The sequence below is a fragment of the Myotis lucifugus genome, unplaced genomic scaffold, assembly GCF_000147115.1.
Source record: "Myotis lucifugus unplaced genomic scaffold, Myoluc2.0 scaffold_5, whole genome shotgun sequence".
Lineage (NCBI taxonomy): Eukaryota > Metazoa > Chordata > Mammalia > Chiroptera > Vespertilionidae > Myotis > Myotis lucifugus.
In genome coordinates, this window is record NW_005871053.1 from 12380811 (window position 1) to 12398461 (window position 17651).

A 17651-nucleotide genomic window follows, 5' to 3' on the forward strand; every position below is an offset into this window, starting at 1 on the left:
GAGCCACAGGGCGATCAGGGGGTTGGGGTGCCACCACTGTCAACGCACAGAGCAGGGCTGATCAGGTGGTTGGGCGCCTTCCCCTGTTCACGCACAGGGCAGGGCCGATAGGGGAGTTGTGGCCCCGCCTCCTGTCACACACAGAGCTGCAGGGCGATCAGGGGGTTTGGGCGCTGCCCCCTGTCACGCTGATCCCGGCGCTTGGAGGCATATTACCCTTTTACTATATAGGATAGAGGACTGGTGCACCAGTGGGGGCCGGCTGGTTTGCCCTGAAGGGTGTCCTGGATCAGGGTGGGGGTCCCGCTTGGGTGCCTGGCCAGCCTGGGTGAGGGGATGATGACTGTTTGCATCTGGTCACACCCCCTTCAGGGTGGGGGTCCCCACTGGGGTGCCTGGCCAGTCTGGGTGAGGGGCTGAGGGCAGTTTTCAGGCTGGCCAAGCCCCCCGGCGACAGAAGCTCCCAGCCTCTCCTTTTTTTCTTTTTTTTAAATTCTGGGCCAGCTTTAGCTCTGAGGCTCGGCTCCAGCTATGAGACCTCCGCTGCTGAAAGCAGGTATCTGGCCTTTGTTTACCTTCTGTATTTGAAACAATGTTGCGGTCCTGCTGGCTGAAGCCTGGCTGACTGAAAGCAGGTTTCTGGGATTTTGTTTAGCTTCTATATTTGTTACAATGTTTCTTAGAGAGCAGCTGAGAGGCCGGCAAGGCAGGCGGGGAACCTGGCTTCCTCCGTCACTGGAGCAAGCAAGCCTCTCTGTTCACATCAGCTGCCTGGCTGCCGGCCGCCATCTTGGTTGGCAGTTAATTTGCATATCTCACTGATTAGCCAATGGGAAGGGTAGCGGAGGTACGGCTAATTACTATGTTTCTCTTTTATTAGATAGGATTGCTTGACATCAATAAAGAATAGCTTCTAGCCTGGCTGCAGTGGCTCAGTGATTGAGCATTGACCTATGAACCAGTGGGTCATGGTTCAATTCCCAGTCAGGGCACATGCCCAGGTTGCAGGCTTGATTCCCCAGTGGGGAGCATGCAGGAGGCAGCCAATCAATGATTCTCTCTCATCATTGATGTTTCTATCTCTCTCACCCTCTCCCTACCTCTCTGAAATCAATACAAATATATTTTTTTAAAAAGAAAAAAAAAAGAACAGCTTCTACTGTAGGCTTCAAATGCCCACAGGTCCTGGTGCCTAGCACTGAAACATACTGTGGTTTCCCCTCCTTGGAAGCTGTCTCATTTTTCAATACTTACGATTATTTCAAACTGTGAAGATTGATGTGTGAAGAAATAAGAACCTTGTAAAATCTTGCTAATAATGAATTTAAGTTATTCAACTAATAGTTTCTTCAGATGAAATAATAGCAACACTTGCAATGACAATATTCTTTTAAGGATGTTTTGGGTTGTAGTGGTGCTGCCTGCATTGACTTAGGGGCACTCCATCTTTTGGAGAAGATGCTGATGATTTCAAAGCGTTCCAATCTCAGCACATACCACCGAAGTGTGCAAGATAATCTATTTGGTTCTTGTGTTCATTTTTGCCTAAAGCTTACTCTTATCTAAAATCTGAATTGACATTGATGCCAACACATGGACAGCTGTGGATTCTGAAGTGTCCTGGAGGCTGAGGGGGAATTTTACAACATGAAAAGGTGTCAACATCTTGGGACATGTGGCCGTTGACAGGTGTCTGTGTCATGTGGATTTATAGACTTACTATCTAGCTTTAATTAGGGTAATATACACAAAATGCACAAATCTCTTAAAAAGATTTCTGCCAAGAAGCTGCAGTTTGCTGCTAATATGAACAATATCAGCATAATGAAGCCACAGGAACCAATGCTCTCTCCTGCTCCTGATAATGAGTGTGTCCTCACCCACATGAAAAGGCGGAAACTGGGATGGGCTACTGAGATCTGACAAGAAGGTGGCCAAAACATTTAAAACTATCAAGAGGACTATCAGAAACATGAATTTATATTTACTATGGTTAAATCTGAACCTTTCCCCAAGTGTGTAATTTATGCTGGAGCTGTCACTTAATGATTATGTAAATATAGGATTAGCTAATCATTTAAAATATTATTTCATCTTTACCTCATCCTTCAAACATTTCTACTTTTTTGTTTTTTATAATGTTCATAACATATTGGTATCCTATCTAATAAAGAGGGGATATGCTAATTGACCCTCACGCCATTGCAAAGATGGTGGCGCCCAAAGCCAATAAGGAGGGAATATGCTAATTGACTGCCCCACCCTCAAAGATGGCAGCGCCCACAGCCACAAGATGGTGGTGCCCAGTCCCTTCAGCCCCACCGGCGTGCCTGCCTCCAGAGTCCCCTAGTCCCTTCAGCCCCCCAGCCACCAAGGGCTGGCCCAAGGCACAGGCAAGCCTTGGATGGCGGCTGCCCAGCCGCCCAGGGCCGCCTGAGGCACAGGTAACCAGGGCCGGCTGAGGCTTGCACTGTCAGCAGTGGCAGCAGCAGAGGTGTGATGGGGGCGTCACCTTCCCCTGATCACCGGGTCACCTCCCGCCCCTGAGGGCTCCCGGACTGTGAGAGGGAGCAGGTTGGGCTGAGGGACATGAATTTTCATGCACCGGGCCTCTAGTAATTTATAAAGTACTATCATTACAGATGACATAGATAAAGTACACTATACAATAAATATGAATATGTATATATATTTTTTACTTATTTGGGGTATGAGTTGAGAGATATTTCATAATAGGATTCCCTATTGAAAAATGTGGACACCACTGGTCTAATTTGTCATCTGTCAATAATACCTTTTACAAATATATGTGGACCAGGAATGATTTAGGATCCCTTCTGATACTCTGCAGACTAGGCTCTGCAGAGACCCCACACAGAGCGGGAATTAGCCCGTGCTCTTGTATTCATAGCTAAGGGCCAGGAGCCCATCTGTCACCAAACCTCATGCATCCAGCTGGCCAGGACACCTTACCTTCTGCTTCTCCTTGTCAGTCATGGTTTGCTTGGAGCTCTCTATAAGATGGAAAAGTGCTTCATGCTTCTTGGTACTCTCCATTAATTTCTTTTTGGCCTAGAGAAAGAAAAAAAACATACAGAAAAGTAGGAAAAAAAGGAGCAAAAACGGATATCAAGAGAAAAAATATTCTGTTCTGAAACAAGACAATGTTTATGTGCTAGCTTGAATGAGTGTGTGTATTTTAGTTCTTTATTTCTGCCCTCACCTCAAAATCTGCCTAAAATATTGCAATGGCTAATGTTTTGCCCTGAGAACCACTGTATATTTTTTCATTACAGTGGGTATACTCAAGAGGGTTATTCATTTTGCTAGATCACCAAAGGCCTGCAAGCCTCCAAAATGTTATTCTAGCTAACATGAAGGAAGGGAGGGCTCTACCACAAAGAAAGAGTAACACGACAAACATGGAAGACTGCCTGCGTCATTCTTTTAAATCAGCCTGGGCCACAATTGAGGTTGCTTTAAGATGCTTTCTTAAAACTTAAAGCAAAGGGGGAATTGTGCCACCTGATGACCAGGCTTGAGAGCTGGGCATTTGCCTGGCATCTTGTGACATGACCTGCATTTGTGGGAAGAGGGTGGGGAGCACTGGGAAGAAAGAAACATTCAAAGTCCCCCTATCCTGTTGGTGCCTCAACCTCACAGTAGGTCATGATGCAGGCGATCGTTTTCTATCCCAACAGTTCCAATTTGGCAGGAGGGGATGCTCCAGAGATGAAATAAACAGAATTCAGTTTGAACTGGATTCAGCCTGTTTCAGAAACCGGGTTGACTGAAAGACTGTGTAGTTTTCTCCACCTCAAGATTGCAAGAACCGTAAAACCAGATAATGACGGGAAAGGCTCAGGTCTCTCCTTCCTTAGGGATCGGAGGCAAAGGCTTCTGAAAGTCTCTAAATCTATGAAGTCTCCACAAAAGGGAATTCAAGGAGCAAAAAACTCCTAGACCTTCTTCCTCTGCCTTCAGTCGGTCACATGTCCACAGATAAATGAGAGTGTGAGGCAAGAGCTTTGGTCCTTTAAGGCTTTTCATCTGTGTCCCCAGAACAGACTGCACTTCATTACTGACATGCTGAATCCCGTGAATTGTAACTGGGAGGGAAATTACTACAGCTCAAGAATTTTAATGTTCTCTAATTTCTCTGTCACTCTTCATAAAAAAATAAAATCTATTCTTATTTGGAAAAATTATTTGGTGAAAACTTGGAAAAACAAAAGATGCTTTTTGTTCTTGAAAGCTATTGCAGCTGCGGAGCATGGTTTCTCCCTTCTGGTCCATTTATATTGAATTTCCCACGAAAGCTGAATAATTAGAGAATGGATTTTTAAAAACAAATTCTGTTTAAGAAAGCTTATAAAATCAAGAGCAAAACTAAAAACAAATGACTGGATGCTGTTTATGAGACTGTGAAATAGGCATTGTAGATGTGATTCTCATGAGCCTACTTTTAGCAGTACTTTTGTTGTGGTTATAGAAACTCATTTATCTCAAACATTTCTTAGGAATGTCTTTGATCTTGTGGAGCCTTTGATTTCAGCAGAAGCTTCAGGGGCAACACGGAGGGCTGACCTGGGACTGTTCTCTTTGGGCTCTGACACTTCAGAAATAAAAGAGGAGAATTTCAACTTTTGGAGCACAAGACCTTTCAAAGAGGGGTCCTTGGGTTTTCTTGACTGATTCCCTCTCTAGTCCTTTCTACTCAAAATGAATTCCTCTTCAACTGGATTGTTCCAGAATAATCTTCTGCACATACATACGGGTTCCATCTGTTATTATCTCTGCTTAAGAACCTATAATGATATGTTCTAAATTCTCACACCAGTGCATAATTCCTTTCCTTAGAATTCATTCACTATGTCCTGCACATGTTGCCTATCAATGAATTTTAAAATTGCTTGGAAGCAAGAACCACATCTTAGTGCAGTGTGGTGCACAAGAAGTGGACCACAGACTTGTGGAATCAATACTCATATGCATTTCCCTTTATGTGTCACTACCCAGCGCTTGGCACTCTCACTAGTGAGGCAAACACCCTTCTACAGGATAAAACCAAAACTCAGATAGTATTTGCCACTTGCCCTAAGTTGCTAATTATACAGAGAGGAGATCAATATAGTGAATGATTAAGAGTTGTGACCCTGGACCCCAACAATTTGTAACACTTGTTGGCTCAAGCATTAACCAGCCCTGTGACCTTGGGCAAATTATTTAGCTCTCTGTATCTCAGTTTCCTCAGCCATCTTTAAAATGGAACAATGCAAGGTCACATACCACAATTGGCACGCAATAAATGCTATGTAAGTGTTGGCTACAAATTACCATATTTAGAGCCCTGCTCTTCCATTGGTTGAGTTGAAAGATACAATAACTCAGGCAAGGAAGCATTTTTCTCTTCAATTAGTGCTTAGAAATACTAACACTAAAACACATTATCACATTTGTGCAAAAGCAAAAAAACTTCAATCCTGAAAACTGATTTCACACAGAAGATATTCGTGTTACTTGCCTTAATTTGTTGATTCCAGTTGCTAATGAAAAGATTTGCTGTCTTTTCAACTTCGTTATCAAGCTATGGGAGAGAAAAAAAGGAAAAATTTGTTGCTGTCTTCTTGTTGAGTCATGGTGCTGGCTTATTAGTTGTAGTGCAATCACTATCACAATTCATAGAAATCCTACAGTGGACATATTTCCAGAGAAAAGCAGCCAACCTATCTTTTCCCCTATCAAGAAGCTCTCGACAGAATTTAGCCTGAATGCATTTGGTAAAATAATTATTTCTAACACATAACCACATGGAAACAACGTAAATGTGCACAGTCTGTGTGGAGGAGGGTCTTGCATAGTTTGGTGTCACATCCAGTCCCATCATTTCCTCTTCAGCATCATTCCATGTGGCTCAACCTTTACCACCATGAGAACTGGCATCAGTCCTAACAGTGCTAATTTTACTAAGTGTCTCACTGCCTCTGAAGAGAATATTGTTTTAATTTCAAAGAGATTCTTAATCATAATTAACTTTCCCCCCCACTTTAAACAGCCAACGAGACAGTAATAGTAATGATGAAACTGGATCTAGGCAACCCACCTGGAGGTGGAACTTAAGTTAGGGCAGAACCTTTGTTCCTGGACCACTGACCTTTTCCCAGACACCACAGATCATACATCATTTAGCCAGCTGGAGATCCAGCAATATTGCACTTTGATTTTTTTCAGTTGATTGAATTTGGAATATATGCTTTATTGTAACAAATACAATGAAAATAACTTTATGCTTCATGCATGTGGCTGAAGTGTGGAATGAGTTCACTTTTTAAAAAATTCTAATCTTTTATCTTTTGTGTGAGAGTGGGAGGGATGGTGGGGGTGCCAGAGGGAGGGGCAAAGCTGAAAAGATTTCAAACTAAAATAGCAGCTTGAAGGATCATGACATTAATTATCTAAGGTCCTACGATAATGACCATAGTCCTGGGACTAATTTGTGGTAAGTACTAAGGAAATGCTAGTAATGATCATACTATAATGTGGTGTAAAATATTTATTGATGAATGAAATATAGATTTGTGTTTGGATTTTATTAAGTTGGTTTGCAACGGTAGATGATTATATTGCTTTCTAATAATTACTGCAAATTTCCCCCATCACCCTAGCCCTCAGTAGAACATCCATTCTGGTGAAAACACAGGTATGGCCACACAAACATCGATTCCGTTTCCTGACTGAGTTTAATGAGTTTGAATAAATTTTTTAAAATAATTTTTCTGCCATCAAGGCTTTTACAAATCCCCTCATCCTACTGACCTACTTCCCTTCACAAGGATCACCTGTCATTGCTTCAGAACTTCTGGCCTGCACCTGGTCTTGAAATAGTGCCCATGACCCACCCCTATCAGAGCTAAGCAAATTTTATGAAACACCCCTATGTTGCCTGAAAATATATTTGAAAGTATTTAACAACTGTATGACACATGAGTAGAAGGAAAAATGAGCACAAATGAAACTGTAGCAGAAAAGCTACACAAATAGTGTAGAGAATACGCTATGCACGAGGACCATATGCCTCTGAAAGAATTGCTTAGTTATTTTTCTTCAATTGCAGGCTGTTTGAGGATTTATACCTATCATTGCCTTTACCTAATTCCAAGCTGATAAGCAGAGAACAGCATTAATTTTTTTTAAATGTTTTATAATTTTTTTATTTATAAAAGGATTATCTATTCATTGAAAAACGGTGGAAATACAAAAAAGGACAAAAAAATTAAATAAGAATAACCTCTAATCCTACTGTCTAGAGATAATTTATATAAACAGTCTGGGGGAGGGGGTATTCTTCCAGGTATTTTTATTTGCATGTATACACATATTTTACAAAATTGAGGTAATTTTGACATATTTTTTAATCCTGCTTTTTAATTTTATACTATGTAGTAAAAAAAAAAATCCCCAAGTCATTAAATTCTTCTATAATAACACCTTTAATGGTTACATAGTATTCCATTGCTTGAATTTATCATAATTTTTTTTGGATGAAGAAGTTTCCAGCTTTTCACCATTAGAAAAATGTTTTAACAAATATCCTCCTACATAACATTTTGGTTTTTGTTTTTTGTTTTTTATGACAAATTTCTAAAATCTAGTATCATTTTTAGATCACCTTTTATTTCCTGAGCCAAAGACAGAAATCTTGCTTAAACAGGGGAGAAAGGTTTTGACTCACTGATTTTCTCTTCTTCTCATGTACACTCAGGACTTGATAAGTTGGTTTTACTGCTTCCAACTCAATTGCTTTGCCAAGTTTTCTGGAAATGGAACATAAGAGACACAAGCATAGTATTAGGATTTATATCTATTTTCCAAATTATTTCCTGGGGAAATAAAATGGTGTGTTACGGCCAGATTGAAGTGGAGTATGGTTGCACACCGACATTAAATATTTACCACTCCCTTTGGGGTTGGAGCAAGGCAGGGGTGGGAGCACTCACTGATGCAGGTCTGCTGCAGACTTCATGCCCTCTGAGACCCAGGCCCAGGCACTGGCGACACAGCTGGAGGCAAAGACAAGGGGGCGTCATTTTCCCAGAAAGTCATTCGTTGCATTCAGTAATTGCACTCATATCCCTAATCTTATCTCAATTTCTCCATGGGGTTAAACGCTGCCAACAAGTTTATTTGCACTGGACTCATTACAGAAACTGCTAGTTTTCAGGCATTTGTCATCGTGATTTTCATTTTCTATTTCATGTCCATAAAAAATTGGGGAAATAAAGTAGCGAAGGCTGAGAAGGCACATAGAGCAGGAAGGGGATAGCATGCTAGGGCAGAAGGCCCTAACAATCTTCTCAGGCTCCTCATTTCACTGATAATAAACTGACGCTCAGAGAAGTTAAGTGACAGAGGACTCGAGAGCCCTGATCACGGCCTGTGTGCTGCTCTTGCCATCGGGGTTTAGATCCTGTTAGGACAACTACTCAGATATTTTATGGTCTTGTGAGAGTGACTCAATTTAACAAAAGGATGGCACTGCCTCTTCCTTAGCAGCACAGAGGGAGGATTAGGACGTGTGATACTATTTTCTCCTACGGAAGAGGCCTAGCTCACAGCAGACTTCAAAAGTCGGGATAATAAGCACAATTGCATCAGTAACCTCAGGTACAGAGGCCTGTGTGGACTTTGATGGGGGGTTGGGGGAGACAGATGGGTGCCCTTACTGAAATCGTGATGGTGCAGAGGTTTTGCCTCAAATGACTTAGGTTTTACCCTATAGTTATTTAATGGGAGAACTAAGTCAAAGTATGCCAGATTTTCTGCTTATCCAAGCCAGGCACAACAAAGGACTTACTGTATGCTTCCGATTAGAGAAAACTCCAGAAAAGACATATATATATGACAGGAAAAAGATCATTGTCAGTGGTTGTTTGGGACTGGGTGGGGGAGGACTGAACACACGCATGAGGGATCTTTTGTGTGATGAAAATGCCTCCATGTTGATTTTGGTAGTAGCTGCATAGTATATAGTAGTACATACATCAAAATCGACCAAAGCATCTGCTTAAAATAAGTGCTTATTATTGCAGGTAAATTAAACCTCAATTGAGTTGATTTTTTAAAAAAGGAAGCCAGCTCTGGCCAGGTGGCTCAGTAGGTTGGAACATTGTTCTGTACACGAAAAGGTTACAGGTTCAATTCCTGGTCAGGGCACATACCTAGGTTGCAAGTTTGATCCCCAGTCAGGGTGCATATGGGAGGCAACAGATCCATGTTTCTCTCTCGTATCAATGTTCCTTTCTTTCCCTCTCTCTCCACCTCCCTCTCTGTCTCCCTAATTAATAAAAAACATATCCTTGGCTTGGCCGGTGTGGCTCGGTGGTTGAACGTCGACCTATAAACCAGGAGGTCACAGTTTGATTCCTGGTCAGGGCACATGCCCAGGTTGTGAGCTCAATCCCCAGTAGGAGGCGTGAAGGAGGCAGCCGATCAGTGATTCTCATTAATGTTTCTACCTCTCTCCCTCTTCCTCCCTCTTCCTCCCTCTCTGAAATCAATAAAAATATATTTTAAAAAACAAACAAAAACATATCCTTGGGTGAAGATTAAAAAAAAAAAAGGAACCAAAGCACACTTTTGGGAAGAGAGCCTGCCATTTGCTCCTCAGAGGAGCTGGGCATCAGAGCAGGAAGCTGAGGGCTGGCCTCAGTGGAGTCTGTGTCTGAACTCACACACTCCCTTTTGTTTTCAGTGGGAACTTGGAGGGATGGATCACTTGATTTCTCTGACGTTCACTTAATTGGATTTTTAAAATATAAATAATTTGAGTCATTTATACAAGCACCTAATAGATTTGGGTATAGATAAAAGTTTAATTAAAGTTTATTATTAAATATTAGTGTGCTAATCCTGATTAACCAAACGGTCTGGACACGCCAACTCTCTGGAAGTACCATGCTGGATGGTAGGGCTGCAACACAGTAAGACACACCCACTATACCCCTACACTTCTCATTCTTTAGGAAGTAATTAAAATCAAAATCATAATGAATACTTCTGGAACTTCGGCTCTGTCTCAGCTAGTAAGCATACTTCTTGTATTATCTCATTTAATCCTCACAGCAATTTATTTCCGCTTTAAATAGACACTGAGAGGTAAGATAAATTTTCCTAATTCACCTACCTGGTAAGTGGTAGAGCTAGAATTTAAACCCAGGCAGTCTAAATAAAGTCTAGCTCTACTCCACCACTGTGCTATACTGACTCCTTGGTAAATCTACTAAAATACTATCCTAAAAATCAAGCTAGAAGTCGGAGCAATTTTAAAGCCAATATTTGCTGTTACAGATTATGCCTAAGGAAGAATAAGAATATAAGCTCCTAAAGCCTTCCTTTTTTTTTTCTCTTTTCCTCTCATTCACCATCAAAAGAAGCTTTTGCATTGGCATTGCCAGTTTAGACTGACATCTGCAAGCATTAGTCAAGAATCTTTGTAGCAAATTATCACTAGTGGACCATTTTTAGAATACAAACATATTTCTTTTTCCCCCCAAAGAAGGAACTGATTTCATTCTGGAATGTATTGAGGAAGATGTGAACCAACATTTTTTCAGTAATAATGTTCTAATGATACATTTTCTCATTTAATATGCACACCCTTCCACATACACACACACATTACATATACATATGTAATGATGGAGAATATAGCATTACTTCCTCTACTAGTGGAGGAAATTGAGGCACAGAGAAACCAGGTTATTTGTTGAAGGTCAGAGAGTGGAAATAAATAAGGATTCATACTTTTTGACTCCAAGACACTCCAAATTAACAACACTGTTTTCTAAGTTAGCCATCATCAGTGAGACCTTTTACACATGTGGGCTTAAGACTCATAAAAACATGGGATGAATCCAGCTCTGGAACTCCTTATCTGTGCGTCTGGGGAAAGTGTCTTAAACTCTTCAAGACTCAAGACTTAGTCTGTAGTAGGGACAATAATAAGACTTCTCAAGGGTTTTGAAGGTTAAGTGAGAGTATTTATAAACTCATTTAACACACTGTATAGCCCACAGTAAGTGTTCAAGAACTGGAAGCCATGCTTGACATCATGTACCTGCCACATTTACAACAGAAAACTGGAACGGAACAAACATCACTGTTCATTATTTTTAAGAATTATTTTACTTTACCTCTTTCATATACTTACTTTTTCTTTGTGTTCTGTAATGCTTTATTCAGCTTAATTGCCTGTTTCTGAAGTCCTTTGGCATAGTTAAACTCCAAGTTTGCCCTGTTAGCAAAGGGACAGAATATGTCAAAAATCAAGCAACCCCTGCCTCCACCCCCTTACCCCCCAACACAGACACAAAGGAGAGTGCTCAGACTGACAATACCATGCCCACATAAAGAAGAAATGATTTGTTTACTATAAAGTTCCTCTTAGCCTTAGACATAATCCTTAAGGCTATCCAAGAGGATCCTACAAAGGAAGAGAGTTTATTTATTTGACCTTCTTGTACACTAGCGTTATGGATTGAATTGTATCTCTCCCCAACCCTTGAAGATGTTGAAATCCTAAAACCTAGAGCCAAGAATGTGGCCTTATTTGGAAATAGGGTCTTTGCAGACCATCAAATTAAGTCGAGGTCATCAGGGTGGGTTTAAACCCAATATGACTGTGTTCTTATAGAAAGGGGTATGGAGACAGAAACACACACCCAGGGAAAACACATTGTGAAAAGATGAAGGGTGATGTATCCTCAAGCCAAAGAATGCTGAAGATTGTCAGTAAACCGCCAGAAGACAGGAGAGAGGCACTGAATAGATTCTCTCTGACAGACCTCAGATGGAATCAACCTGGACAACATCATGATCTCAGACTTCAGAATTTCTGTTATTTAAGCTACCCAGTCTGTGGTACCTTTTTTTTTTATTAATTAAATCTTTATTGTTCAGATTATTACAGTTGTTCCTCTTTTTTCCCCCCATAACTCCCCTCCACCCAGTTCCCACCCCACCCTCCTCCCTCACTCCCCACCCACTAACCTTATCCATAGGTGCACGATTTTTGTCCAGTCTCTACCCGCATCCCCCTCACCCCTTTCCCCCCCAAGAATAGTCAGTCCACTCCCTTTCTATGCCCCTGATTCTATTACTGACTCTGCTGGTGGCCAGATGCCACCCTCCCTCAGGGCCCTTGCACTTGCTGTAGTCTCTGCTGGGTATTCCTTCTGTTACATAATCATTACGGAATTTTCCTTCATGTCAACACCAACAGGACTTGCTCAAATCTCACCACTTCAGAGGTTACCCTATCCAAAGAGCATCGTCGCCCCTTACAGCTTTATTCATGTCTTAGAACGTATCACTATCCTAAGTCACATGTTTTTCTTTTTCAGTGAACTTCTATGAACACCCCTAGAATGTAAGCTTCATGAGGGTCTAGATTTGTTTTGTGTATTGCTATATATCTAGGCCTAGAACAATATTTGGCACATATAGGTGCTTGGTATGTGTGTAAAAATGAATGAATGAATGAATGAATGAATGGACTCTCCATCAGGTCTTTTTTTTTTTTATTCTAATTGCCCTGACCGGCAATCAACCCGCAAACCAGGTATGTGTCCTAACCAGGAATTGAGCCGGCGACCCTTCGGTGCATGGATGACACTCAGCCAACTGAACCACACTGGCCAGGGTTCCATAGGTCTTGTTAGAATTGTTAACACTTGGAGTGGGGGAAACGAGTTAAGTCGGCTCGCGTGAATTGCGCGTACTCCGCGGGAGCCGTCTTTAACTCGGTTCATATAGATTTGCGGTGGAGTGCGGGAAACGTGTAAACTCGGGCCGATTGTAACTGCGTATTACCAAATATTTGTTTGTAATCCACCCTTTTGGTGGATGGAACAAAACCAAAAGACAGAGCCATCTTATATTTTGGCGGGAAATTCACCCCACACCCGAGTGTTAACTGGTTTCTGCTACAAGTCTGCTCTCACTTCACCATTTATGAACACAAAATTGCAGAACTACTTAGATGTATTCCTACAAGCTTGAGCTGTGCTCAGCCCTGATATCAGGGTACACAGCTTTCTAGCACCTGGAATAGCTGGACACAGTAACCCTTTCCTAGCCCAGTGCTAATCAGAGGGCTTTTAGGACATTCCTTCCCAGTCTTCTTTCTTGGAAGCAGCACATAAACTATTAAATATGATGAAGCATTCGCAGTGCTCATCTCACAGCTGGGCACTAAACAAGTTCCTAATAAATATTAACTTTTTTAAAAATCTTTTTTAAAAAATATTTTATTGATTTTTTACAGAGAGGAAGGGAGAGGGATAGAGAGTTAGAAACATCGATGAGAGAGAAACATCGATCAGCTGCCTCCTGCACACTCCCCACTGGGTATGTGCCCGCAACCAAGGTACATGCCCTTGACCGGAATAGAACCCGGGACCCTTGAGTCCGCAGGCTGACGCTCTATCCACTGAGCCAAACCGGCTAGGGCTATTAACTTTTCTAATATTGCTATTATGTACCCCAAAGGATCTCTAAACATTTAGAACACCCCAGATACACAGAGGGGGAGGTGTGGGAGATATAACCCACAGTTTGCCCACCCATCAGATCCAGAACAATTCGAAATGCCTTCTAACAGGAAAGGCTAATGCTGTCAGGCACAGCCTCTTCCTATGAATTCAGTTTCACTTTTAGAATGTTCTTGCAGGCTGCACAGCGTGTCCTAGAAGCTAAGCAGAAATAAAAAGAACAATGCCCAGAAGGAAGTGCTGCTTTCCTTTAAATCACTAACTTAACCAGATCCTCCTGGGAGAAAAGGTTGGGCTGGGTGGCAAGAAAGGAAGAGGGCCCTGCTCACTCTGAAGCTACTGCTCTTCTGTTTTGAGGCTGACCACCTTCACTCCTGAGTTCAGGCGTTTCGGCTGGCTTTCACTTGAGCCTGGTAGAAAACCAGCCTGAAGAGATTCAATTACCACCCAGCACTGCTTGCTTTGGGTTTATCTTTATATGCAAGTGTCGTCTGCATCAGGGCATATTCGTATATATTTTTTACACTTTGGTATATAGCTTAAAAATTCCAAACAGTGCTCTCCTGACAAGTGCATTGCCTGTGTTCTGCCTATACATACAGTAGTGACATCCAACATGTATTGGGTAGTTACAACATGCCAGGCAGCATTCGAAGTGTTTTAGGTGTGTTTCCTCATTTAATCCGTGATAACGCCCATCGGGTAGGCACTCTTACTCTACCCATTGCAGGGAGAGGAGTAGCAAGGCACAGGCAGTTTAGTCAGTAACTTGCCAGAGGTCACCCATGAAGAAGGGATAGAGCTGGCATTCAAACCCGGGCAATCTGGCTCCAGAACCTGCCTACTTAGATACCCCAGTGCCCTCTGAACCTCTGGGGGAGGAGCTGGAGATGGAGTCAAAGGTAAGGACTTTTAAAGATTGATCCGCCTCTCACTTTGCCTTGATCTGCAGTGTTTCTGAATCACCATAGCTCCCGGTGGCTTAGCAGCCTCGTTGCAGACATACTGACTTTCCCTGGCTTCTTCCAACAGCATCGGTGCTGATGTGAGGTGTGCTCCCAAATGGGGAGGAGGAGGTGTTAAGGGTCTGGAAAATGGAAAGGGAGGGACCTGTGCTATCAACTGTCACCAGCATCGCCCTCTGTGGCGGGACTGAGTTGGACACCGCTTCTCTGAACATCACTATTGTATCCTTTGCCCACCTTGGATACAATAAAGGTTTTAGAATTAGCATTCCAATCGACCAAGCAAAGCAGCTGTAATAAGCTCCTCTTGCATTTTAAACCCTAATGACCATCACACAATCCTCAGCAGATTACTCCGCCAGTCAGAAGGAAATGAAACGAACCAGGGCCTGGAAGATGGGTGCGGGTGCATGGGGAGTGGGGCACTGTGCCGGGGCTCCTTCTGGCGAGTTTGCCTACGGATGAAAGGTTCCCAGGCCTCTGGCCCTGAATGGTCTTCATCTTAACAGAGGCGAATGGCTAAATTTCTCCCTGAAGAAAATGGTTCTAAGAAGTTATTGTTCCAACTGGGAAGCATCGAAAGAGCTGTCACATTTATAAGTCGGAATGTTTGTAAATTGAACAAACGCTGCCATGTGGCTTGTCTGTGCTCATGGTCTAATAAAACAGTATGTCTATATGCCCTTTCAGAGTTACTGCTAAACAGAAATGAACTGTTTTCCCAAGGCAGAGGTGGCACTGCCCAGCCTCCTCCTCCGTGGACCCCTACCACACACAGTCACAGCTGCTCAGTCCTTTATCCTGGTTTCCAGCCTAAAAGTCACCACAAGCAAAGGGAGTCAAGAGAGACAGAGCTAATCTCAGATTGAGTCCTAGAATTTTCATTCTCTCATTAAAATTATCAGGAACATGCTTGTAAGAACTTTGTGCTTAATGTCCTAGCCCTAAAGCTACCTAATAGGAGTTGAGAGTCCTACTCCAAGCCGTTGTCTTGGTGCATGTGAAATTGATGATGTATATGTCTTTTGATGCACAACTCAATTGCAGAATATTCCAGTGAACTTTAAAGATCCTGGACCAGAGAAATGGCATGCACTGGCTTTTAATCCATCTATGTTCTGATTTCCTCTCGGTATGTGGAGGCAGGTTAATAAATTCTCATTAGTCATAATAAAGACCAACCAATAAGTCAAAGACCATTGTTTGTCTTAGAATTTAAAATAAATTATACTGTTGAAAGAAAGGAGAGATGGAAAATACAGGGTATCAGATTCAATATTTTAGGTAGAGCACAAATTAAACTGTATGAGTGTGACTATGTAATCAATTTTAGAATGTCCTGCTCTAATAAAATCAAGATTTTTAAAAATGGTAAGAAAAAAAATCACAAACTGTAGCTGGTCCCTGTGTCTAAAAGAAATTAATTAAAAAAGACATGCACCACTATGTTCATTGCAGCATTATTTACAATAGCCAGGATATGGAAGCAACCCAAGTGCCCATCAATAGATAAATGGATAAAAATGTTGTGGAATGTGGAACATATAAACAGTGGAATATTACTCGGCCATAATAAAGAATAACATCTTACCATTTGTTAAAGCATGAATGGTCCTAGAAGGTATTATGCTAAGTGAAATAAGTCAGACAGAGAAAGACAAATACCATATCATTTCACTTAAATGTGGAATCTAAAGAACAAAATAAACAGAAACAGATTCATACATACAGAAAACAAACTGATGGTTGCCAGAGGGGAGGAGGTTGGGGGCTGGGTGGAAAAGGTGAAGGGATTAAAAACTACAGATTGGTAGTTACAAAACAGTCATGTGATATAAAGTACAGCATTGGGAATATAGTCAATAATACTGTAATAACTATGTACGGTGCCAGGTAGGTAGGTACTTGAAATTCAGGGGGGATCACTTTGAAAGTATATGGTTGTCTAACCACTATGCTGTTCACCTGAACCTATTGTAAAAATGATATTGAATGTCAATTGTAATTGAAAAATAAAATTTAAAAAATAAATAAATAAAATAGAACTAAGGCTCTCTTAAGCTTGAAAATAGCAGGTGACAGAGCCCTCCCTTCATTATGAATTAGGAAGGAATTTTAGTAATTTGAAAATCTTTGTTTGAAATGTCATCCCCCTCGCTGGCCTCCTAATTTCTACTCGCAGCAGCTTCTCGTTGGGGGCCTGGTATGCTGACATCTTCCACCCAAGCTTTATCAGTTTGTCTTTTGAAAGACAATCACAAGCTCATCTTACAAACAGGCAATATTTCAAAGCTAGTTACTAGCAATTTGAAAGACATTTTTACATGGAAGCTGTTATTTGAGCAGCAGGGTTCTCTGGCTAGCCCACACACCCACTTCATCATTACCGATTGCCTCCATTCTGGTTCCTGAGGACAGTATAAAAAAAGGTGAGTGGGACCAAGAGGACACCCTTCTGGAGGGTCCAGTCTGAGAGTCTCACTGAGTCCCTGCCCACTTGTAGCTCAGGGAATGGGCAGCTGTGGCAGCTCTAGATCTTCAGAACCTCCTGATCTGCTAATTCTTGAACTGAGTGAGTTTATAAAAGGATTTGAGGGAAGTGCTGTTGTGGGAAAGTCAGGTAAAATGGACAAAAAGGGTAGTTTGCAAAGCATTTTAGCTAAAAAACAAAATCTCATACAGAAACCACCATATTGTAGAAGTGGGAGCAGGAGGAGGGAGCTGAGCCCTGCCAACTTAACTATCTCACTCCCTGACTTGTCCCCTGAGGGCTCCCAACAGACTGGTGTACAACCAGGGCTGAATTTCATAATGAAGGTGATGGGAGTCTTTGAAGGGGTTTAAATGGGGTCATGGCCACAGAGTATAAGATAAATTAGAGAGAGATAGACCCTAGCCTTCTCCCTAGTTGAGGCAACTTTGCTTGGATTAGAAAAAGAAGATCCTGTGAAGGGACACAACTGAGCCAGGGTGCAAGACTCGAGGGTTGGGAGTGATTTCAATTCCTGCCTTTGCTCGGCCCCTCAGCAGGTGCCTTTGTGCAGACAGAAGAACAGGTTAAGAGCTTTTTGCCAGAACAATGGCAGAGGCAATGAGATGAAAAGAAAGCTATAAGGTACTAGAGAGCAATATGATG

General features: G+C 41.9%; 1 protein-coding gene across 1 annotated transcript in view; it reads right to left on the bottom strand.

The window, feature by feature from the left end:
- The window catches only part of NOSTRIN (nitric oxide synthase trafficking), a 55443-nt gene that overhangs the window by 25434 nt on the left and 12358 nt on the right, over nt 1–17651 (bottom strand). The window contains exons 3-7 of the mRNA XM_023745259.1: nt 11210–11293; nt 7998–8060; nt 7733–7814; nt 5525–5587; nt 2974–3072 (exon numbers count right to left, since the gene is read on the bottom strand). Of these exons, the coding sequence (XP_023601027.1) occupies nt 2974–3072; nt 5525–5587; nt 7733–7814; nt 7998–8060; nt 11210–11293 (391 nt within the window). The remainder of the gene's footprint in view (nt 1–2973; nt 3073–5524; nt 5588–7732; nt 7815–7997; nt 8061–11209; nt 11294–17651) is intronic.